This window comes from Chanodichthys erythropterus, chromosome 20 (genome assembly GCF_024489055.1).
Source record: "Chanodichthys erythropterus isolate Z2021 chromosome 20, ASM2448905v1, whole genome shotgun sequence".
NCBI lineage: Eukaryota > Metazoa > Chordata > Actinopteri > Cypriniformes > Xenocyprididae > Chanodichthys > Chanodichthys erythropterus.
Genome location: NC_090240.1, coordinates 22,911,745 through 22,938,222, shown reverse-complemented (window position 1 = coordinate 22,938,222; position 26,478 = coordinate 22,911,745). Strand labels below are relative to the sequence as shown.

Here is a 26,478-nt window from a genome sequence, read left to right as displayed (position 1 = left end):
CGTAGTCACCTGCTTCCAGCTTGGAAACTTGCTCCTTTTCATAAATCTCTCCAAAACAAACATTTTCAAAATGCAAATTATTCAAAGTCACTGTTCAGCGCACAATTTTACCATGCAAGCAGAAGTGCTGTTATTGGTAAGAGAGCAGACGGAGTGTGATTGGCTGTGGGATCACTCCATTTTGGAAACAGCTGTTTAAAGCCCCATAACGTTACTCTCCCTCCTCATTGTTTTCAATAGACTGTCTGAGGAGCGTTGGATTTGACTTGGAATTTCGGAACAGATCAATAGAAATCGACGGAATCTGTGTGTGGAATGTGGGAATAGCGTTTTGAAATGAAGGGGAATCCCGACAAAGAGTGAATGGCGTAGTAACAAGTGGAAGAAAGTGAAGCGGATCAAGGTTAGTGGTTGTTACAGCAATGATGTTTGATTGCAGCCGACATAGTTTCGATAGTGAAACCACAAGCGTTTCAAATGTAACAAAACTCATTGACGCTTTACGTTACTTTCTTGATGGAATATGCTAACAATTGTGGCTCAATTGGAGTTTTGTTGTCATTGTAACACCTCATTGTATAGACTTCAAAGTATGGAGGAGTAGTGATGCAAGGTCTTATTTTGCTTAATTCTAACATTTATAATTCTACAAAATATTTAAAAGAAATTGAAATGCTCCCTCATCCAAATATATAGCTAGCTGATATTGGTCTGGGATGTTTTTCTTTACTTGGCCATTGTTTACTAGTAGCGTTTTCCAAGACTTGCTCTCATAGGCAAAAATATTCAGAGACCTTAAAGGGACAGTTCCTCCTAAAATTAAAATGTATCATGTTGTTCCATCTCTTGAATGACTTTATTCTGTGGACAACGAAAGATGTCTGACAGTATGTAAAGGGATGATAACCCCACTCTTTCAGTGACTCTTTTTCCACACAATGAAAGGCATTCTGCCTGACAACATGAAGATTAGTGAATGATGACAGAATTTATATTTTTAACCATCCCTTTATGCAAAACCAGTAGCATTTTTTTTGGGCAAAAGCCTTTATATACTATGATATTTGCAAGAGGAGGAAGTGTCAGAGACTGCTCTCACATGCATAGATATTTTACAGGTTAGTTTATGCAGAAAATGAAAATTCTGTTATCAGTAAATCATGCTCATGTTGTTCTCAATAAGACTTTTGTTCATCTTTGGAACACAAAAAAGTCTGTTTTTTTTTATTCTCTCATATTTTTTTTTTTTTAATCTGTCCAGCACACAAGTCCGACCAACCAAAATCATTGTGTGCGTCAAACAAGTGCATTTGAGCTTCCTTTTACCATATTTGATGTGTATATTTATGTTGATCCCTGTTTACATGAGAATAAAAGCCTAAATTTACTCTCTCTATATATATTATATATATTTCATTATATAAAGCGTTCATGCCTTTTCAGAAGACTTGGTTAAAACCGCTTGATTCACATGGATTTCGTTTACAGTGCTTATTTGTACTTTTTGAAGCATACCAGTTGTGATTGTGTGCAAAAGTAATGAGAGAATATTAAAAATATCTTTATTTGTTCAAAGATGAACAAAAGTCTGGTGGGTTTGAAATGAGTAAGTGATGACACAATGCTCATTTTTGGGTGAGCTATCCCTTTAAGAGCACTTTGCATGAGTTCAGCAGTAATGTAGTAACAACAAAGAGATCAGCCATGCCACTTTCAGTGGTTCAATCATATATGGACATTTTTATTGTGATGGAGTGATCTGGCGGCACACTTGTGAAGACGTGCCAAAGGCATTACACAAAACGCTTTTAGTGTATGTATGTGCATGCGGATGACCTGTTTACTTTGATCTGTGTATTTAATATGCAGTTTTTAGCTCTTTCCCCTTTGAGGAATCGGTTGATTAGGTCACCACATTCATAAGATCCTTTGCCAGAACAGGAGGAGGGACACTTGAGCTCCAATACATCATGGACTTGATTCACTGAGGCGTTTTGATGAGTCGCACATCAACAATGAACAATCCAAAGCGAAACGATCTAGAACAATCAGTTCATTGTCGTCAGCCTTTTAATTTTTCATAGTCATGTGAGCTGTGTAAATGTATCCGGACTATTTGTCTGAAACTAATTATGAGAGTGAATGTTAATATTTGATGCTGCTATGGACGTTAGGCTATATTAAACGGATTGATTGGTGCTGTAATGAACTTTATGATAAGTGATTTAAACTGTCAGTTTGTACAACCAAGAAATCGCTGGTGTCTTTTGCTCTCATGAGCTTGGTTGTCCTACTTTCTATCTATGGCCCAACAACTTCACTAGCAACCGCTTTTTTCAGACCTCTGAGTCAAAAGATGTTATTCGAGCAAGTCATCATCCACTTGGCTTCTTCAGCTAGAATAGGTTGATTAAATGGCAGGTAGTGGTACTCAAAGATGTGTTGTGACTATTATCGTTTATCATTGTGATGTAGCAGAAGCATTATCCTCTGCTGGCAGCACTGGGCTCGGTAAGTGCTCTCGGGCTATTTGCTTTAAGTGAAAAGTTCATTTGCATGACACGTCCAGGTCAGGGTACGGCAAGATTTTTGCATCAGTACTTGAGAGCCATTATCATGCCAGGGCTTTTGTGGTTGTTTTTGTTTCAATTTGTTTTCCTCTCTAGATTTTATAAAGGTTTTTCTAGTTGGCCTAGCAAATAGGCTACTTAACGGTCTCGCATTTTGTTGATGCATGAATTTAATAAACTACTCTGCTCAAAGCAGAGGCTATTTGTGGGGTCTCCCACTGAGTAGGTTTGAATTGAAGCTGATGTAAACTTTTACTTGTAAGCTTGACAAAATCACATGTGTTAAAAAATAATTAAAATAATTTGGTGTGCACAAGTGCTTTGATTGAATTGCAGTACTACAATGTCTTGAGGGCCTCATCAACAAGGCTGTTGATATTATAATATTATTGCTGGGAAGCAATTCTCCACTCAATTATAGCCTGTTGAGAGCTGTACAGATTAGTATTGCACATGAAATTTATAGAATCAACACTATGAATTTATACAACATAATATATACGTATTCCAGAAAATGACAATGAATTAGGGTTGACCGTGACACCTTCTCATGTTTTTATTTTTATTTTTAATTTTTTTATTTTACTGTCCATCCTCAGTTCTCTTGCTACATTTTCCACATTTAAATCATTTTTCAGTTGAGGTCGACCGAGGTGTTATTTGAGAATTATATATGTATTAAAGGTTTTATTAATATTTTGAATTAGCTTTGGAATTTGAATATTTTCAGGTTTTCTTTTTTATTTCAGTCAAATTTTTAATCATTTTGTAATGTGCTTTTGTATTTTTATTTATTTTTAAAAAAAAAAAAAGATTAGTTCAACCAAAAATGAAAGTTATGTAATTTATTACTCACCCTCATGTCGTTCCACACCTGTAAGACCTCTGTTCATCTTCAGAACACAAATTGAGATATTTTTGATAAAATCCGATGGCTAAGTGAGGCCTGCATCGCTAGCAATAACACCCGCTTTTTTTAAAGCCCAGAAAGCTGCTAAAAACATATTTAAAACCGTTCATGTGACTACAGTGGTTCAAGCTTAATATTATATAGTGATGAGAATACTAAAATAGCGACTTTATTTAACAATATCTAGTGATGGTTGATTTCAAAACACTGCTTCATGCAGCTTTGAAGCTTTATGAATCATTTGTTTCGAATCAGTGGTTCGGAGCGTGTATCAAACTGCCAAAGTCACATGAACTATTGAAGTGTCAAAACACTCATGATGTAATAAAGCCTCATTTGAAATGAAATCATGTGATTTTTGGTGCTCCAAACCACTGATTCGAAACAAATGATTTATAAAGCTTTGAAGCTTCATGGAGCCATGTGGAGTACGTTTATGATGGACGGATGCACTTTTTTTGAGCTTCAAACTCATAGTAGCCCCCTTTCACTGCCATTTATAAAGCTTGGACATGTCATGATATTTATCAGTATAACCAAATCCCTATAAGACAAGTCATTTCACTCGGCGGCCATCTTTGAAACGCCTCTCGGGCATCCTGGGCATCGTGCCCTATCTCTTTGAATGGGGAAACATCAAATTCATCAAATTCCAAAGATGTTTGCCAAGCTTTCGATTTAATTTCATATTTGAAATCACCAATGAATTCTCACAACAACTGGCTCATAATTTTTTTCCAAACGCTCAAATCATGACAAAAAAAAAAAGTGTATCTTTAGGCAGGATCAAGCTAATGCGCATGCGCAGTCCTAAATGCGAGTCTCTTGTGCATTTCGGAGGCGTGCGTCTGACTGTTTCTATAGAAACCAGTGCTTCTAACGGCCGCTGCAGTGACGCGATGACTTTACCAGTCGGTGATTGGCTCTTATTTTGAAGGCGGGACTTATTCCGCCATATTGCGCGTTACACTCTCTCCCATTCAAAACAATACGAGTGACATGTCTTGTGTTATTCTATAGTCTTTGGTATAACTCAGAGGTGGTCATCAGAAAGAAGAAAGTCATATACACCTAGGATGGCTTGAGGGAGAGTAAATCTTGGGGTAATTTTAATTTTAAAGTTAACTAATCCTTTAAACAAGGATTTGATCATGCTGTAAACTATCACCAGGCTGTTGGTAACCTCTGCCGGCATTTGTTATAGCTAATACATAATGTACATAAGTTGATTCTTTAAATTATGTATGTTAGATTTATTTTAACAGTGTTGTTCAATAAAAAGTATATGATTTACTTGCTTTATTTGAACCAATTATTATTGCCGCACTGTTATATATGCATTTGTCATTTAAGGCTATTGTTCACTTGGGTCTATTTTTATTACAACACATTTTTTTTTTTATCTGATTACTCAATTAATTGTCAAAATAATCGACCGATTACTTGATTACCAAAATAATCGCTAGTGACAGCCCTAATTTTTTTTATTACTAAATAGGTTTCATTTTTTTATTTGTTTTAATTATTTATATACCATAATTTTAGTGCTTTATTTATTTGCCAAAGTAACATTTCTAATCTGTTGATTTAAACTTTTCTGATATTTCAGCTTTACTTGTATTAACAAAACTGTTATTTTTTTTTAAAAATTTTTAAGATTTAGTTTTAGATAACAATAACATTGGTCTATATTCTAGGCAATCATTTGTTCTGAAAAAGACACTTGTCACAGATGCCTCACAGCTGTTCCCTGAATATATGTAATCAGCATACACTGAATAAATTAAATTACATATGTGTTCTTTTCTCACTGTTTTATTGTTGAAATACTGGAGCTGCTTTCACTGGCCATTTACTGTGCAGGTTAGTAAAAATAAATTGAAATAATTTAATCATTAATTGTTATTCATGTCCTTGACAGCAGCACACAAGAGCACACTGAATTGCAAAATGTAGGTCAAGAGACTCTTATTATACTGATTTTGCCCATCTGTGTATTAATTTCTTGTAATGTTTGTATAAAAGAATCTGTCTCTACATTTATTTGGACATGCACATTCTGTGCACAGCCTGTAAATGATTATGATCCGTATTGCTCTAAAAATAATAATTAGGGTTGTCAAGTGCACAAGTACTATCGGTGAAAAAAAAAAGTTGACCGTACCAGCAAATTCTGCAGTACTGGATATATTTGGTAGGGCTGGGAAAATAAATCGATGCATCACAAATCGAGAAATGAGATTTTCCAAATGCATCACAATTCTGTCTCAAATCGATATTGAGCTTAGTTTTTAACAGCAGATGGCACTGCATGCTTTAGAAACAGCCATACTCTGCTTGCTTCCAATTTCTTAGACCCACCACTTGAACCTTCTATAAAATCATTCATAAATTTAGAAAATGTTGAAGTGTGTTTGCAGACAAAAGCTGTTTACTTGTGTCATAAAACTATACTGAGGTGCAAATACATTCTCAGACTCAGTTGAACGTTGATCGTGCAGTTAAAAACTAGCCTAGAGCGCCATCTGCTGTTAAAAACTAAGCTTAGAATCCCAGAGTCGATCCACGAATCAAGAAGTATTGATTTATTGTCGTAGCCCAAATATTTGTTTCGCTGATAGACACTGCTTTCAAACACTGCTTTCAAACACGTTTGTTTGTTTGAGCACTCTCTGAGCATCAAAGGTTTCTATTTACAGCATGTGTTTTTTTGTTTTTGTTTTTTTTGAGCATTGTAGCCAATCACAATCATATCTGAGTGCGTTAATGCAATAGCCTATCAGAGGTGCTAAACGATACCTTAGTCAGAATATGCTTAAGGTTACTGAAAACGCACAAGGTGTTGTTTTGTTCAATTGTTTCATTAGGACCAGTGTGTAAACATGATATAAATAAGAGATTCATTGTACAATTGAATTGTACACATTATTATTATTATTATTATTATTATTATTATATTCAGTGAGATTGTTTATATTAATTCAGTGAGCTTGCGCTTTAGAGATTGACAGCCTTAGTGATTATAAAGGGAGGCTCTTCTCTTGCTTTCTGTTTATTTCTGTTTTTCACGCTGCTAAATACACTGCAAAGTTTCTAGATTGACAACCATATGTGCAATTGAATCAGAAACTGTGATTATTGTCATTGAAAACCAATAGATGAGACAAAACTGGACTTAATAATATTTAATAATATGTATTTAATTATTTATTTATTAAGTATGGGAATTTGCATTTAACTTGGCTCAAACTGCCATGGTGGTTCTGGCTGGAATATCTGCTCAATCAGGTTATGGTAATCAGGTTAATGTGTTAACACGCTTACATCATTGAAATATGATCGAATTATGAAATTAATCTGAATTTTCATGTGCATGTAAACATGGTCAGTGTGCCTTTCATGCACTAATGTGGGCTAAGGATGGCCAAAGCTGTTGGTCAGATTCATTCAAGCTGTCATTCAAAATTTGAAAGCTTCTCTCAGGATATGTTTGGCTTGTCTTCCTCTCTTCACAACTCTGAGCAAATCAAATCACTTTACGCCCACATCCTCCCTGATCTGTGGGAGAGAGGCGTGCTGCAGCTGTGTGGGATCCGTTCGCTGCGGAGAGAGAGAGAGAGAGAGAGAGAAAGAGACGGGAAGGAGAAAGAAAGAGGCAGACAGAAAGAGGGAGAATGAGAGGAGGCTCCCTTATAAACCCTAGGATCAGAGGACGCCGCTTTCTGTTTCTCGTGTGGATTAAAATAAAACTGCCTTTATTCAGGTCCTCGGAGAGCTTTGTAGCAACATGTTATTAGCGTTCAGAGTGCGTTTGGTAAGTAATTGAAGCTGTGTGCTGTGACTGTAAGTTTCGATAATGGTTGTTAGCTTGAAGTATTGATAATTGGAAGTGAGAAGGGGTTAAAGATGTGGCAGCAAAAAGAGGAAACGTACAGTGACAGGTGGTCTTTAAGACTTCACAGCTGTTCAGCTTCGTTTGCTTGTCCAGGACATTTCTTTTTAATTGCTGTCTGGGTTTAGTGGCTGTGGGCACTGGGTGGAAGATCTCGCTTGCATGTCATAAAAGTATCAGAATAATATGCAGTTCTGCCAGAGATGTTTTAACAAAAGGATGTTTAGTATGTCTTGTGCATACTTGTTTGAATATATTATATATATATATATATATATATATATATATATATAAATATTATAATTTTTTTTTTTTTTTTTTTTTTTTGGGGCCTGCAAATACAGTTTTGCAATTTACCGATACTTGGTTTAAAGGCCATTTTCTGGGTCTGTTTGTTGTTTTTCGGGCTGCCAGTGAGGACCAAATCTCCATAAACCCTGAGGTTGACCATTCAGCGAACACCTCTGTCAGTGACATTCAAGAGCTGTTAAGTTATGTGTAGTTCTTCTCATTCAGAAACTGTGCTGAGTTCTATAGATGCATATTAAAGGAACAGTTCACCCAAAAATGAAAATTGTTATCATTTACTCCAAACCTGAATGATCTTCTTTCCTGTGTGAAACCCAAAAAAAAAGATATTTTGAAGAAGAAAAGTCAATGGGGTACTGAACAACAGTGAGAATTTTCATTTTTAGGTCAACCTTCCTTTTAATCTTAATAAATATGTCTATATTCTGTTAATGTCTGTCTGCACACCAGATGCTCAGTGGTACTGTTTCTGGTTCTGTGTATCCTCCACTCTCTCTCGCTCTGTCTTGCAGTCAGACCTCGGGTGCTGGAGAAGGACAAAAACGACAAGGACAGACGTAGCACCTGCTTCCTGTTAAGGTCATGTGTTGTTTAATGCAAGAGCAGACCTGGATGTGTGTAATGAGGTGCTGTCAAAGAGACAATATCCTGCCCTTTGGAGGGATAGTTCAGCCAAAAATTAACATTCTGTCATTATTTATTTGCCCTCATGTCATTCCACACCAGAATGTGTTTTTTTTTTTTTTTCAAAATATATGTATAGAACATTTTCTCAGATGTTTTCACTACAATAACAATTCATACTGATAATATTAAGAACCCCTGCTGCAGCTGTCATGACATCAAACTCGCGCTATATGACACTCAAGATGTTTGACTTCAAACTGTTTTTTATTTCAGAACTTTCAAAATTCAGAAGATTTTTTGACTTATATTTCAGTCTGTTCCTTAAATTAGGCTATTTTGCTTCAATAGACATAATATAATATATAGAATAGTCTATATAGAATATGGACTACTTTTTTTTTTTTTTTTTTTTGACAAGTTTGGCAAGCCCCTGATCAGTATATGTAAGCAACCTATGTGAAAATTCTTTAAATTAAAGTCTTAATTATTATGAGAATGTTATTGTAAAAAATAGTCATGGGTTTGAAACAATATGTGGGTGAGTAAATAATGACAGAACGTTATTTTTGTGTGAACTGTTCTTTTCCTGATCAACTTTATTGCGAAATATGACAATTGTTGTTTCTTTACAATTGAGGATCATTGACGTTTGTCTCCATGCTACTGTTTGCGCAGTTTGTAATAGCAGGGTGCAGATGATGGTGTGCATATTTCTGTGTGTGGCATTTGGTTTGGATAGGTACTGCAATTTGTGTGCAAACCATTCATTTTCCAAGCAGCGTGATTATTTTCGGAAGGCGTATGACCTTTTGACTGTTTGTAGGCAGAGTTTTCATGTGCATAAGTGTTGTAAACCCCTAATCATCAAATGTTCTGGGACCATTTCACAGTCATTACCTTTACAGATTTTTTTTTTGCCTCTTCACTTGTCCATAACATTAGTGTGCTATATGGCAAGGCTTCTGAAGACATACAATAGCATTGTTTGAGACTGAATCTTAGTCATTGAAACTCTAGTACTTAGTAAATCTAGTAGTACTTAGTAAATCTTATTCATGCAATTTGAATATTCATGAATATTCAAATTTGGTACATCACAATTAGTCAGGAGATACATGAAAACCAGTGAAATTTAGCTTCATTGACTTCAAACAGTAAATCACTTAAATTTCAGTATTTTCATTGCACAAAGCTATTGAATTAGTTGAAGACTTTAAATATAGCACATGGCTCAACTGTATGATGCTTTTTTCTCCCTTTTTTTGCAGCCGGACATTCCCTATTCACTGTACATAAGTTCTCCTTTTTGTGTTCCATGGAAGAAAAAGATTGAAATGACATGAACATGAGTAAATAATGAAATGATTCTTGGGAGAACTTTAAGTTTTTAATCCTTCTCCAACATTCCCAGTCAAATAAACTCCCACTGTTTTCATCTGAACGGCACCACCTGTTCATGACTCGGCAAAGTTTCCTCCCTTCAGTCACTGTTGTCGTAGTCTGTGATTCATGGGGAAATCCTAAACTCTTTGTGCACACTCCCTCTCTCTCTCCCTCTCTCTCGCCTCCATGCTGGGAATTTAATTGGGGAAAGAGCCACATAAAAACAATAAGTGGTAATTATGCCTCCAAACAAACAGCAGATTGATTCAAACGTCTGATATTGTTTGGCTCCTGACAGAGATTTGAACTTTCTCCCTTGGCAAACCATTTTTTCCTGCTCATTTTCTGGCTGGGTGATTGACTGTGACGGCTGGCTGCAAACGGCATCATGTGCCGTTTGCACATCACCAGTGCAAAACATATGCCATCTTTCATTGACGCACATGAGTTTTACTTCCTTTTAAAGTGGTGTAAAAAGGAAACCCTTTAGCAGACAGGAAAAATGATTGCTTAATAGAGACATTTTCCTTTCTGCCCTCAGAACTTTTCAAAGTGAAATTCTTCTGTGCTTTCATTATGGAAAATAACATTTTTTTTTTTTTTTTAACCTTCTGCATCGTCAGATAAGTTTAAGTTGCTTTTTATTCATGCTTATAGACCTTTATTGTATGTGAAGTAGGTACGAATTTTTACCCTTTATCTTTATGAAGTCTGCGTCAGCTGTCGTGGTTGGTGTGTTTCTTTCAAATAATGAGGCAAATACTTTCAGGCGTCCACCTGTGCTAGGCAAATAATGTTGTAACCATGTTGGATGTGGGTGCTTTGGAATTATTAAAGAAGCGTTTGTGTTTGTGTGTCAGCTCTAAAGTTCAGCGGTCTCAAACTGCTGTAACATTTGACTCAGTCTCCCTGCAGTATCCTCATTATTATTTAATATTTGCTCTGATATCAAAAGGGCTGATAGGCCACACAGGGAAATGAAGCCCATCAACTCCTGCATTAGTAAAGACGCGGCGGTTCCACACCTTCATCTCCCCGAGCCTTTTTAAATGCTAACACTTTGTTTCATGAAATAACACCAAAAACGCGCTCTGTCAAAGGGCCCTGTGAGCTATAAGCCCCCCGACATCAGTGCGAGAAAATGGCTTTAATCTAGATTCGGCTATCGCTTCCAAATCTTCAGTTAATTGCTTCTTAGTGGCTTCGAAAATCTCAAATCTCTTGGTTGTAAAGTAGCAGCCCTTCGCTCGGTGCCCAGGGAGCTGAAAGGGTCTTGATGACATGAGAAAAACTTCCTCTTTTGCCTGACCGCAAACATTCTGCATTAGCTTTGCAATTCTTGTCTTGATCCTCTTTAAAATCCTCATGGTTGGCGTGGCAGCGGTTCCGAGGCATTAGAGGAAGACGAATGAGAGTGAGTCACGTGTGGGTGACACCACAGTCTCATCCACAAGTAGCGTGACTGCAGGCCTGGCAGCCTCTCTTCTTGCTCTCTCCACAGTGTTCATGCCACCTCCATGACCAATATGCCCATTACACATTGAAGAGCTGTCTTGTTTTACTTACAATCTGTCAGTATTTGGCATTAAAGAGGCACTTTGGAATTTGGACATTTTGATATAGGCAAACAGAATTTAAAGAAGACCCATATATCTCTTAAATATTTTATATGGGTTCTTGCCATGATGTAATTTTTTTATTTATTTTTTTATCTCTTAAGGTCCCTTCACACCAAGAATGATAATTATAAAGATAACTAACGATAACTATATTTGTTTTGCGTCTACACCAATGAACGATAATTGTCTGTTTATTCTAAGCTCATGTGCGGTGGTTTCAAAGTGTATATACAACATGTTTTTGCTGTTCTTGTTGAATTTACACAGCTTTAACCAGCAGATGTCCTCGGCATGGTATGTTAGAGTGAGTTAGCTAGTGTAATCGATTTAATCTAACAGTGAATTTAGGTGACAAAGTCAATATTGTGGAATAAAATCAAAGCCTAGTCTCTTTCACTGCAACTTAAAAGGAAGAAAGACGTGTTGTCGAAACTAGCGCTGGATACCTGAGGAAATTGTTACGTTACTCTGTTTGCTAGCCTGGTATGATGATCTCATTGTTAATACTTCTCCCCATTTATTCCGAGGGTATGACCAATTGTTTTTCATATATCCATTTTTTTTTTTTTTTTAAGTATACTTGAAAATGGGGTTTGACTTGTCAAACAGTGGTGGCTTTTTCTGAACCTCTGCGATTAAATTCTTCACAATATCGTCTGCCATTTTAAATGCGCAAGACCTTGGATTATGATTGGCTGTCAGTGTTTTATCATTCAGCAGCTGGAGAAAAATTATTCTGAAAGTGATCCCAACTATATTTTTTTTTCTCCATATCTTTATCATTATAGCTGTGGTGTAAATGACGCTATTCTCTTATATTAAGAATTATTTTAGAACTATATCTTTATCGTTATCTTTATATCTTTTTGATTTTGCTAGATTTTATAGTTTACAATTTATTTACAGTCCCAGAAATTTGTCAAAAACATTAATGTGGGTATAATGAAGTTGAAGTCTATATATTTGGTCATTATCTCATTGGGTCTATACAAAAATGTAAAAAAGCGAGCAACTCACAAAATCCATTTCAAAATGACCAGTCTCTTGTGGATCCTTGAAAATGTTTCTAATCAAGACCCCAACAGGAAGTAAATTAGACATTTTGAAGGTTTGTGGGTTGGGAAAGGTGAGTTTACCTCATACTGTTACTCAGATTTGTCATTTAATGTAGAACTAATTTAATGTTCATGCTTAGTTGAGTCCTGTGGTGTGATGCCACCACATAATAGATAATTTCAACATCATTAAGCATAAAATAAGTTAATTGTTTACGTATTTGTATGGATTCTTTCATATGGGATTCAAACTGTTAGACTGTTAAAATTACTTGTCCTGTGCTGATGTGCTAAACTGAAACTTTACATGCCATTTTTCTAATTGTATTACAATTATAGTGTCATTTTCATGAGTTCATATTAATAGAGAGATTGAGTCTGAATATTTGTCAGACAATATTTTACTTTTTCTTTTTGCTTGATGATTTTGCTGCTTGTTTGTTTGCTTGATGACTTCTGTCATTCATGATGACCACTATTTTGCTTTAGTGTTGTTTGACACTTTAAATGTAATTAACTTTTTTTTTTTTTGGAAAATGTGATCATATATCACCACCTCACATTTTAGGTGTATTGGTTGTGTAATACAGCAAAGTTTCGCTTGCGGTGGTATCATAACCTTTTCCTGATGATGCTGAACATGTGCTGGGAAATGTTACAGTATGCTGATAAGAGCCTGTGAAAGTGAAGCTGAAGTGCTTGGGGACCGTAAAGTTGGCATTTAAAAAGTCATGATAGCAAAAAATACTTGGCCGGTGGAAGAAGGTGACCATTCCTGGTCCTGAGTAATATCACCGGCATGGAAATTCAGGCAATGGCCCTTTTGATGTTTCTTGAGAAAAAATGGATGTGGACACGCAAAGCAAGGCCCTTCAAAAGGAGGAAGGATACGTAGGACGACAGCAAATGAACTTTGAATTGTGAGATCCCCCCCTCCCCCCATTGAAACCAATGCCAAACAGAAAAACAATGCCAGCACAATGGTAGCTAAAGGGTGTTTTTTTTTTTCCCCTTCTTGACTGAGCAGTCACTTACATCATGTGAACACAAAGTATGTGTTCATTCATTTGAGCTGTGGCTCATCTAAGTAAATAGGGGAGTGCTGGAGCTGGTGCACTTATCTCAACAGCAGCTAAATGTGCTTGCATCTTTAGACAGGCTGGAGTCTATTCAACTTGATTAGATGCAGCTCCACAGTGTCCAGAAACTCTTCCCTGATAAACACAGAATATGGGACCTTTTTCAAGCTCACTTTATTCCTTGGAAGCTATTATATAAACTTTGTTCTCTTGCCCAAAACTGGAACATAGTATCAGCAGACTCCTTCATCTTAAATTCCTTTTTAAAAGGGCTGAAATTCTTGCAGTCAGCAGAGTGTGCATGTCTGTCTAATGAAAATAAGAAGGGAAGGTTGTGTCATTTCTGTGTATAAGCTTGGCTTGTCTCATTTGCTTACTTCTACTTGAGCATTTCCCCCCCCCCCCCCCCCCATAATAACCCACAGTACAGAAACAAATGCTAGCAGCGAAATTTCAGTCTGGTTGGCATATTTCGGTCTCCAGATTGAGTGTCGGTCTTGTGGTGGTATGTGATTAAACACTAAACAGGGTGCCAAAAATGGCTTTTGAGATGTATTACTGTAACCCTCATTTTGTTTTTGTTTGATCACCAGTTCGTTCAGTTGTACATTTAGTCGTTAAATTGTTTGTTCATTTATTTGTTTGTCCGTTCAGTATACTATTACACTCTAACATAGTTCATCTTTTAATTTGTTGGTTTATTAATTTGTTAATTTATTAGTTTGTTCAATCAGTTGTTCATTAATTTGTTTGTTTGTTCATTCATTTATTCAAGGGTTCATTTATCCATTTATTCGTTTGTTTGTTCGATCATTGGTATGTTCACTTGTTTGTTTAATATTGTTTTATTCATGTTTTTTTTTTTTTTTTTTTTTTTGGTCTTTAATGGTCTTTCATTTGTTTACATTATTTCATTGATTTCATTCAGTAGTTTATTCATTTGTTAAAGGTGCCATCGAACGACTTTTTACAAGATGTAATATAAGTCTAAGGTGTCTCCTGAATGTGTCTGTGAAGTTTCAGCTCAAAATACCCCATAGATTTAAAAAAAAAAAAAAATTTTTAACTGCCTATTTTGGGGCATCATTAACTATGCACCGATTCAGGGGCTGCTGGCCCTTTAAATCTCGTGCTCCCTGCCCATCGAGCTTGCGACTCTATAATACAGTGCATAACCCTCACACAGCTATAACCCTCAAATGGATCTTTACAAGATGTTCGTCATTCATGCTGCATGCATGCTTCGGGTCATGTGAGTATTGTATTTATTTGGGTGTTTTATATTTGATTCTGAATGAGTTTGATAGTGCTCTGTGGCTAAAGCTAACATTACACACTGTTGGAGAGATTTATAAAGAATGAAGTTGTGTTCATGAATTATACAGACTGCAAGTGTTTAATAATGAAAATAGCGACGGCTCGTCTCCGTGAATACAGTAATAAACGATGGTAACTTTAACCACATTTAACAGTACATTAGCAACATGGTAATGAAACATTTAGAAAGACAATTTACAAATCACTAAAAATTTCATGATATCATGGATCATGTCAGTTATTATTGCTCCATCTGCCATTTTTCGCTGTTATTGCTTGCTTACCTAGTCTGATGATTCAGCTGTGCACATATCCAGACATTACTTGGCACCCTTGTCTAATGCCTTTCATAATGTTGGGAACATGGGCTGGCATATGCAAATATTGGGGACGTACACAGTTACGTAACAGTCTGTATTATGTTGAGATTCGCCTGTTCTTCAGAGGTCTTTTAAACAAATGAGATTTATATAAGAAGGAGGAAACAATGGAGTTTGAAACTCAGTGTATGTCTTTTCCATGTACTGAACTCTTGTTATTCAACTATGCCAAGATAAATTAATTTTTTTATTCTAGGGCACCTTTAATTGATTAATTTAATTTGTTTGTTTTCTTGTTGAATTGTTCGTTCTTTTGTTCATCCAAAGTCAAAATTTGGGGGTCAACACTCTTAATCAAATTGAAAATGTATTACATTTGTTCATTTATTCATTTGTTTGTTCATCCATAATCAAAATGTGTGTTTGTGTGTATAAATACAATGTACGTAAGGTCTATAATATAATAATACAATGTAATAAGGTCCAACAGTCTGAGCTCACATTGAAAATTCGGTAACACTTTATTTTACAGTGCCGTAGTTACATGTTACTACATGTACTTACTAAAGCGATAACAATAAATTATCAACCTAAACCTAACCCTAACTGTAACTCTATAGTAAGTACATGTAGTTAATTAATAGTACTCAGTACTTATTGAGTAACTACAATGTAAATACGGCACTGTAAAATAAAGCAACCGAAAATTCACATTTTACCTCAAAATTATAAACTAAACAAAAATAACTTTAATTTGTGCTTATTCTAAAGGGCTGGCAAATTGTTGGCAGATTCAGCTGCTTTTTTTTTTTTCTTTTTTAAATGCAGGTTTATTCTCTTAGGAAATAGCCACTGTTTGTTAGGGAATACTGATACCACCACCATGTTTTTATTATGCTCAGAGGCACAGAGTGTCCCATGTAGAATTGTAGCAGTAGACTCGTGTCCTCCACTGGGTACTCAGGTCTTTGTTGATAATATCAGTAAGAGCTCTTGTTACACTCTGTTCAGAAGATCACCCATTCAGCAGCAAGGATGGAGGACTATAAATGAAACCTATTTGCTTTACAGGTGTGCTGATTCACACTGCATTCGTGGCTGCAATAATAGGCTCCCACAGCTGTACTGTACTGTTATATGATTAGAGCATCACAGTGCCACAGAGAACAAAGGAACTTTTTCATCCGTTATTGACCGTGCTCATGTTACAGCAGGTTTAATGAGATTAGTTTGCAGTAGCTGAAAATTGGCGGCCTTTCAGTCCAGAAGTGATCCGGGTAAAGATCATGTGTCTTGAGCGAACTACAGTAAAGGCCGCATTTACATTACATGTTTCAAGTGACCCAATTCTGAATTTTCCTCCCATGTGGCACAGATCAGATATGACCCACGAACGTGTAAGCAGGAAAAAAAAGCACATGGATTCTGATATTCTCAGATGGGTTTCTGGCCTCAGTCATATGTGGAAAAAAATCTGATATGAATTGAATGTGCAATTTGACAGATTGGATACTCCCCTGTCAACGTGAGTTGTACGTCATTGGAAAAAGCGATGTAGCGAATGATGTCAACTCAAGTGGACACCAACCACAGCGATTACAGCTGTGGTACCCAGGCTGCAACAAGGGCTCTTTTCTTTCTTTTTTTTTCCCCCTCCACCTTAAGAGACCAATGTTTGCTGATCTTTTAAAGAGATGGAAAGAAACTTGTATTATCATTTCATCTTTGTCCATTGCAAATTGTGCCGTTTTTACTTCCTTTTCGGCCTAAGCTTTTCTGGGTCAGTATGTCTACCTTGGGTTGTTTCGCCAAGTGTATAGTCTAAATCCAGATATCGGATATGGCACACTTTTAAGAGAAGATGTAAGCTGGTCGTCGTCGTAAAAAAATAAAAAAAAAATAACATGTAGTACAGAAATTTAAATATAATATATAATATAAAGGCAACAAATCAGAATTGGGCATCAAGACCTGCAGTGTAAATGCGGCCTAAGTCTCTTGCATTTATGGTTCATCTCCTGCTTTTGAAAACTATAGGTCTCTTGTCTCAAGAGTCCCATCTTCCTTATCCAGTTCCGGCTTGTAGGGAAGAGGCTCTTTATTGACTGAACAGTTTGCTGAGAGTAACATCATGCACTTTCAAGCCAAGGACTGATGGAAGCAAGCAGTTATGAGCGAAAAGTAATTAAACCATCCATGTAATTGCTTAGGCATATATTGACACACCCTGTGACTGGTTTGATGGACTAGAGCGCACCGGAGATTCACTCAATATGTATTCCTGTTTGTTTCTACATTCGAAAGCCACATAAATATTGGAGATGAGCATATTTGTCCATAAAATGTATTAGCTTGTGGTCCGGTGTAATGATATTAACCTCAAATTCATTTTTATTTCCCTTTGAGTGTGCATTCCTGAGTCTCTGTCTGACTCTGAACACTTTGCTTTTCATGGAAGTGTCGTTTCCTCCCGAGGTTAGTGAATTATGCTATTTGTGGTCTAGAATGTCTTTCCATCATTGCCTTAATGTTGATAATTAAGACAGATAGTTTTACCGAAGGGCCATATATGGTGTTTTCTAGGAACCTGGTGGTGTGACGCAGGCTTCATTATGACGTAATTTCTGAAAGACCAGTGAACTTTAGAGAAAAGCGTCCATATTTTCCCTGAAGTCTGCATTTGTTGCTCTTTCAAGTATTATTTGATTCTTTTTCTCTCTCTCTCTGAACTTTTTAATTACATAGACCGCATTTTCTACTGTACCTTTTAAGACGTGTGTATATATAAATGATTTCTATTATGATTGGACTTGGATAACCTTTCACATACAGGAGTAGTAACTTGTGCATGGACCAAGTTGCTATGTTTTGAAATGTCAATGGATCAGTGATCTCAGTGAAGATCTAGTTGGCAGACTGAGTGGCTGGATTTCATTCTCATGATGGGGCCTAATATCTCATGATTTGTCCAAATATGGAAATGAGCAATGAGTTTATGTACCCAGTGGGCTGTGCGGACTGTTTAGACAGTGGACCTATCCAAACATCTAGTGAGAGTAAAAGCGGGACTCTCTCTTTCACTGCTTTTCTGTTGTTGTTTTATTTCATTTAAATAAAGGCTAAACCTGAATTTGTCATTTGTTTAGGCCTGCTGGTGACACAGAACTCATGTAAATGATAAATGTCAGCACTCAAGTTGGTGTTTTATAAGCCTTTTGTTCTTAATCCCATGAGGACTGCAGGCTAAGGGTGAGCTGTGCTGTTTTCCCTCTGGTATGTGAGGTGTTTTGGTGATATTCAGGGATTTGTGCGCACACCTGCGTTGTTTGTCCTCTGACGCTACCTACAGCTGCTGACTCCTATTTTTTCCCACTTGTGACGTCATCTGCAAATAAAAGATTTGGTTCAGGAAGATGGGCCACATGCAAGGGTGAATATATCAAATTACCTTTAGTGAGCCATAGTGTAACTTTATTGTAATGAAATTTGGGAGAGTAAATGGAAAGTAACTGAACACTCTACATTTGAGCCAAGCAAAGCAACAGCCCCCCCCCATTGCCAAATAAACTCACTAAATATAGAAGCTCTCACTTTAGGATTCCCGAGCTTGAGCACTATGTATTGGGCACTTGATATCAGATAAGTTAAAATTGTAGATAAAACATCCAACATACTAACTACCATTCAAAGTTTTTTTTTTTTTTTTTTTTTTTTAAAAGAAGTCTCTTATATGCTTAAGGCTGCATTTATTTGATCAAAAATAGGGTAAAAACTGTATTCTTGTGATTTTTATATTATTACAATTTAAATTTTCTTTAATATATTTTAAAGCAGCATTATTACTCCAGTCTTCAGTGTCACCTGGTTCAAAAATAATTCTTAAATGCAGTAATGTTGTCAAAAGTACCGACCTCGATACTAAATCTTTGCTGAAATTTTAAAAAATGTGACGCTTTGAGCGCTGTTGCACGGATTCGTAAACACCTCTGATTGGCCATTGTGTTCATGTGCTCATCAGACATGTCTGTGATTGGCTACAATGATCAACGCTTAAAAACCATGCTGTAAATAGAAATCAATGACGCTCTTCGAGCGCTTGGATAGATACACACGGGAGCATTTGAAACGCCTGTTTTCAAATGCTCCCGCTTTCAAATTCAAACACTTCTGTGTGCTTTCATACGCTCCCGTGCGTTGATCATTGTAGCCAATCACAGACATATACGATGAGCGCCTGAACACAAAGGCCAATCAGAGGTGTTTACGAAACCACTCATCAGTGCTCAAAGTGTCAAATTTTTTTTAAATTTCGGTACAGACTTGGTATCGCTGTCTGTACTTTTAACAACACTAATTGATAAAGTGTTTAAGAAACATTTCTTATAATTATCGGTATTGAAAACAGATGTTGCTTCATATTTTTTAAATGGTAGTATGTGTATGTATTGCCATGTTTTTGGGTGATGGGCAAACCTTTTGCAATTCAGTTTGATGTTCCAGTAGCACAGTAACTTTACACCGTGTTGCCAGACATCAACTTGAAAGGTTAAAGGGTTAGTTCACCCAAAAATGAAATTTCTGTTATTAATTACTCGCCATCATGTCGTTTCAAACCTGTAAGACCTTCGTTCATCTTCAGAACACAATACAAAATATTTTTGATGAAATCCCTGAGGGGTTTTCCCCCATAGAAAGCAACGTAATTACTTATAACATTAAGTGTTGAACCGCTGTGGTCACATTGGCTATTTTAACAAAGTTTTTACTACTTTTCTGGAACTTAAAGGTGCTAAAGAGGATGTTTTGTTTTATACATTTTTGCAATATTACTTGAAACTGTCTTTACTAACTGATGAAAGACTATTTATTAGGTGCACTGAAATGAATAATATTAATATGCATCATCTGTGCACGAGGTAGGGCCTTAAAAACATTAGCCAATTGGCCCTCTGGCTTGTCAATCACTGCCATTATGTTCCTTGTGAGAGACGAGCGCGGCTGCACGCTCCAGTAACTTTCCACACTCCACAGGCGCCGCATGCAGTGTTTTTGTCAGGAGACAGGAGTAACAACTGCAGATTATGAGTTACCTGCGGTGTGTCCGACATAATGAATCCACTAACACGACACAGCGAATGCCGGTGGTAAACACTCGTGTTCCAATACTCCTGCACGAGTTTTGGGAGGCGTTCCCTTGAAATGAGCTGTGAAGGAGGGGGATTGTTCTTACGCATGCGCTCATTTCGAAAACTCACTAACAGTCTTTGGTTTCTCAGTTGACGAAAAGATCCTCTTTTGCACCTTTAAATGTGGTAATTACATTGCTTTCTATGGGGGATAAAAAAAAATTGGATTTCATCAAAAATATCTAATTTGTGTTCCGAAGATGAACAACGGTCTTACGGGTTTGGAACGACATGAGGGTGAGTAATTAATGACAGAAATTTACATTTTTTTTTTGGGTGAACTAACCTTTTAAACTTTTTGGCTTTTTGTGAAAAGACATTACGTGCACTTTTCAATTGTCATGCACTTTGTGTGACACTTTCTTGAATTTGTCTCTTCTCTGGGGAGTCCAGCTCTCTGCAGGCCACTGTTCCAAATTCTTCTTCAGCTGCTGTGACCCCAGCCTGACCTTTATTGACCTGGGTCACATCAATAAAAAATAACCTATCTGCCTTATTTACTAGCGCTTACATGTCCTAGGTAATTATAGAGGCTGCGGAAACAGGTTGATATTTGGAGAACATGCCAGCAAAGTTTGCATGAAAGTGAAATTGGCTTACACTTCTCAAGGTCCTGGCCGAAAATGAGGTTGGCGTATCGGGTAACTGACATGTTGGTGCTGGCAGACGTTATGTGTAATGACTCAGCCTGCTAAAACACACAGTGGCCTGTGTTGAATGTGCACAGGCTGTGATATGATAGCAAACAGTACAGGAAAACACAGATCCTGTTCATTGTGATGCTAAATTATGTATACCATAGCCATGTGGGGCTTCCTTGAATATTGCGGAGTTCCTTTAGGGGTAGTAGAGTTTATGCTAAATAATTCATGGCTACTTTTTAAATGACCATAACTGGATGGCTTTTTGAAATTAGATAGTGTGGTTATGTCATCTAGCAGGGGCTGAATGAACTGAACCAGCCAAACTTTGACTCCCTTGAAGTGATGTGTCCAAAAGTTAACTTCTGATGCAACATATTCTGACATGGATGTCCTTTGGTCTTTGCAGAAATCTCTTTGTTCAACTCCCCACATTTGGGGATATAATCACTACTTTTCAAGTTGAAGTCCCTCCCACTTTTCAGATTGTTCGTACACCCCTGATTTGCTCAGCAGTACTGGAGCATTTTAGAATAATGGAAAGGAAGCGAGAACTATAAAAAGGAGACAAAAAGAGGAGGGTTGAAGGATGAAAAGAGAAATACAGGGATGAAGAGAGGTGATTCAAGGGAAGGAGAGATGAGAAGTGAAGACCAGCACTATGATTTATACCCTGTAATTTTCTCTGCCTGTTGCTCCCTCAATCCTCCCCCTCTGCTTCCAACACATAGCATCACATTTATTTGTATTTGTTGTCTTTCCCTCGCCCTCACATTCCTCTGGAATATCCCTCCTTCTGTTCTCCCATCTCTTCAGACAGACCAGCTGTACAGATTCAGAGTGGCATTTAGAGAAACAACTTGCATAAAGTCAACAGTAGTATTTGCAGCCCAATGTGACGCATCTTTGAGTGAAACAGGACATGCTATAAGATGAAAATGAAGGACGGAATTTGATTTTATCCATCATTGGATCTTGAAAAGTGGCAAGTGGTTGTTAATGTCAGCTGAAAAAGAGGAAAGACGTTTGAGAGATGGAATGAACTGATGTGATTTGGTAAAGAAATTTAATCAAGTAATTGCTCAAAAGAGGCAGTAAGGATTTTATACTGAAAAAATCAAATAAATACTGTTCTTTTGAACTGTATTTTTACAAAAATATTAAGCATCACCATTTTTTTTAATCCTCAAATAGCCCACATTTATGGCAAGGGATTGGACTACTGCTGATGAATAATGAATGATTTGTTTAATTTATGTTTTGATGGCATTTTCTTTTCATGTTGCCTCCATATAATGCCTGTATATGGGTCAAAGATGTGACGGGTAATTTTTTTGTCCTTAATAATAATTATAATAATTATAATAATAATTATAATAATTATTATAATAATTATTATAATAATTATTATAATAATTAATAATAATTAATAATAAAAAAACAAAGATATGACCTCCAAAGTATGTAAGGTAGTACAACCGGACCTCTTTTATTGAATCCAAAAGGATTTGATTATATTTTGCTACATATAAAGGAAGGTATTTTAAGTGTCAAAAGGTCATTTGGTTCAACCGTTCAAAGGCCAATGCAGCAACATAATATCATATATCAATATATATATATATATATATATATAATAACAGTAGTATAACATAACCTCATATATCAACATAGTGCAAAATGGAATTAAATTTATGTGTAGAAGTCATTGCTTTATGAGAAGCAATGTCTTGTACTAAATATAAGATTGATTTGTCCTTTTAACTAGCTATCAGCCTGTTAGCATTGTTTGAAAATATTGTCATTCGGTAAAACCAAAATTTTGGTAAAACCGAATAACTTTTTGGTGACACATTTTGTCCATATTGTAAAATATGACAAAAGCAGTTATAATTGATTATAAAAAAACACATAATCTCATTGTTAACACTTAATAAAACCTCAATAAAACCTTTTTTTTACACTTTTAAAAACCTTATTCATCAATGACCCATACATATGTAGTGTTGATAGTGTTGTAATGCTCATTGATTATGTAACCGCTAAAATTCTGCTGTTCCATATGCGCCACCTACTGGCAACGTTTTTTTTTTATCCATCATTTGATCCATATTTTTATGCAGCATATACACGGTGTTGTATACATGCTGCATGTACGTACATAGACACACACTAATAATATATATAATATAATATAATATATAATATAATATAATATAATGTAAATATAAATATATATATAATTATTAATTTTCTTTAACTTTGCTGTTGAAGACTTTTTCCCACTGTTTTTTGACGTTTGTAGAGCATAAACCTAGAGGTAGAACATAAACCTTTAATATTATGCTGTCAATTAAAGAAGTAAAGTGAGTGTGTTACTTTTGAAATGTTATCAGCAGCATTGGTTAAAAGTAAATGGGTTCATTCTTTTTTTTATTTCACTTTGACTTAGAAGAAACTTGTTGAGTAGTGAGTAAGTAGCTAATGTGTTTTGAATGCATTCTCCGGGAGGATTCCTCTCTCAGCATAATGCCCACCCATGACTCTCCTTCTGAAAGCAGTTTGATGAGCTCCAAAAAGTGTCTAATCGATCGCTTTGGGTTTTATCTCTTGTTTGCGTGCCAATAAGGCTCCATTTGCAAGCTTGCACTGATACTCGCAAGAAACCCTGAGTGTAAACAAGCCTGAAAAGAATGACGAATGCATCCAGGGTCCGATGAATGCATTTAGCTCTCTTATATAATTAGGCCATGAAATGAGTTCAGCGGCTGAATCTATTAACTTTAGCGTTGAAATAGAGCCCCTGAAGTAATAATTACTCCAATTCATCAGACGGCGTGTTCTGTCATGGGCATTACTGAACTGAGAGATTCACTGCTTTTTTCTCTGTCAGGATTTTCCTTTTCAGAGCTCATTAAATGGAGTTGTTCAAGAGTTTTTAGTCCAAATTTTGGTTGATTTTCTTTCTTTTGTCCTTTTTAGTTCTTTCTGCAGACAGTAAATGTTTTCCTTTTTGTCTGTCTTGTTTCTTTCAGGTGTAATGAGAGGGCAGTTTGTGAGCAGATGATGGACGTTGAGGCGTCATATTCAGAGTTCATAAACTGTGATCGTACCGGTCGCAGGAACGCAGTGCCAGACATTAAAGGAGAGGCAGCAGTGGTGGGGACCAGTGAACTAACCAAAGACATGGCTCAGATAGACCTGAAAGCTGCAGGTATGTCACACAGAGCTTTAGAGTACATCCTGCAAGACAGCACCTGTATTGATATTTCTCCAACAGTCTCTTCTCCTTTCTTCTTCTTCCTTTTTCTCCTTCTCCTCCTCATAATCATCCTCTTCCTTATTATCCTACTCTGTTCTTCATCATCATCTTCGTCATCTTCTTAGTCTCCTCCTCCTTTTTTGCATCTTCTTTGTCATCGACATCTTCCCCTCCTACTTAGCCTTCTTCATCATCTTCTTTCTCTTCCTCCACAATTCTCCATTCCAAACATTTTGTAAATAAATTCAGACTTAGGTAGGCTATTCATTTGTGCTTTTTATACTAACGGTATACTTTAAAGAAATGTGATATTAAACTTTCAAAACTTTTTTCTTTTATTAAAATGTTCAGTTTAAATCTTAAGCCAATGTAACAGACAGAAATGATAGAATCTGTCTTGCATTTATTTGCATGAAGAGTTGTCATTGGTCTCTTTCTTGGATCGAATTGATTATACATTTTTACACTGACATGTGTCATTATGAAAACAAGAAAAATGTAAAAGTGAAAACTATAAAGTGGCTATGAAATCTAAACTTGCCAAAACCTTTAACATGCACTAATATTTGTTTCAGTACTTTTTTTTTTTTTTAACACTCTGACAGTACTTCGTATTATTAATTCTGCACAACCAGTGCTGCTCATGTGATAAAAGAACTGATAATGTCTCTTGACTGCCAGTGGTCTATTAGTTCATATTTATCATGCAACACTGCATCCGTATGGCCCCTGTAACTACTGGCTTCGTGATAAAACTGTGATACATGAACACATTACAAGAGTCGTTCACAAAAGAGGATGTGAACCAAAGACTTTCACTAACCTTTCTTCCAAAAAGTTCCTTAATTTATCCAGGACACAACTCTGTAAGGTCACCGTGTCCAGATTAAGCACAAAATAGGCTTGGTGAGGTTCAATGGAGGCTGTCACCACTGACAAAGATTTATTATCTGCCCTCTCAACAATAAGCACTTCCTTGACCGTTTCCTATTCGTATGGGAACTTTTCAACTTTTTCCTACTGAAATAAGAACCGCATCTGTCTCTGTTTGACCTAGTTTCCTTAGTTCACATTCTTGGCACCATTTTATCTCTGAAATAACCTGAGACTTTCCCATGACCATGAGGTCCCTGTCAAGAATGTGTAGCTTGGGATGTGCACATGTAATGTTGTGGCAATACGTTTTGTCATATCTGTGTCTTGTAGAGGGAGATGCTTCTGGATCTCCAGCCCCTGATACAGAGGCCTCCGGGAGCCAGGACAATCAGGGGACAGAGGGACCGTCATAAGGATCAAGAATGACTCGGAGGAGAGAGGAAAGCTGAGGAGTTCTCTCCTTTTCTCATCAAAATTCTCCTCATCTTTGCTCATTGGGCAGCAGTGAAGAGTTCCTCTCATAGACTGCCATTAAGGTGGATGTCCACCCATTGCATGCTCTTGAGTGCCTAAGAGACAGATGGAGAAAACACTGCCTTTGCAAATACCACTAAATGGGACGAATCTGTCAAGGACTGTATTCATTCACAGCGCTGAGTGAGGGGAAGTTGTTTTTTCTTACAGAGGTTGAACAGAAGCACAGGCGTTTTGATATTTTTCCAACCTAAACTTAAACTAAACGGTTCAATCTCATGTTGAGCTACTGTATACTATAAAGTACCAAATATAGCCTTTTTGTTACAGCCTATGACATGGATGGCTCAATTTATTTTCCTTTTTTTGTTTTTTTAAACAATGACCACTACAGTTGAAGGAGGTCTGATTATATTCTCAAATATTGCCTGAGGTCAGAAGAGATTTGTTTCTGTACTTCATTACATACTGTAACACAAATGTAACTTAATTAACAATATTTATGTAGTATCTAAGTTACTGCTTTCTGCTTCTGACACTGTTTTGTGGTTTTTGTCAAACTCTCAAGAAACACTTGTTGAAACACATTGCATTTATATAGTGACTATAAATGGAAGTACCTCAAAATAAACAGGAATGACGTTATTTCGCTTTCAGCGTCTTAATTCAGTGTATTTGGGTACATTCAGCTCTGCCGATGGATGTAGGGAAGTTGTGATGCATGTAATGAAAAATCATTGTACTCACAAAATAAATAAAAATGTGGATTAATTTAAATTATACTTTGACCCGAGTATAATCTTGAATCTTTAGTCCATTAAAGGATTAGTTCACTTTTAAATAAAATTTTCCTGATAATTTACTCACCCCCATGTCATCCATGATGTTCATGTCTTTCTTTCTTCAGTCGAAAAGAAATTAAGGTTTTTGATGAAAACATTCCAGGATTATTCTCCTT

The 26,478-nt window shown here is 36.4% G+C and overlaps 1 protein-coding gene across 4 annotated transcripts; it reads left to right on the top strand.

Annotated features, from left to right (window-relative positions):
* The first annotated feature begins 191 nt into the window (after positions 1-191).
* Positions 192-26,299, top strand: pkig (protein kinase (cAMP-dependent, catalytic) inhibitor gamma). 4 transcript variants are annotated; one of them, XM_067371623.1, is made up of 4 exons: positions 7,131-7,294; positions 7,787-7,858; positions 23,944-24,122; positions 25,377-26,299. In XM_067371623.1, the coding sequence occupies exons 3-4, from the start codon at positions 23,972-23,974 to the stop codon at positions 25,457-25,459; spliced, it is 234 nt and encodes a 77-aa protein (XP_067227724.1). In that variant the 5' UTR covers positions 7,131-7,294; positions 7,787-7,858; positions 23,944-23,971; the 3' UTR covers positions 25,460-26,299. The 4 variants fall into 4 exon arrangements, with proteins under 4 accessions (XP_067227722.1, XP_067227724.1, XP_067227723.1 ...); XM_067371621.1 differs by lacking the exons at positions 7,131-7,294; positions 7,787-7,858 and adding an exon at positions 192-403 and having other exon boundaries at positions 25,377-26,298; XM_067371622.1 differs by lacking the exon at positions 7,787-7,858 and having other exon boundaries at positions 7,132-7,294.
* The last annotated feature ends 179 nt before the right edge of the window (positions 26,300-26,478 follow it).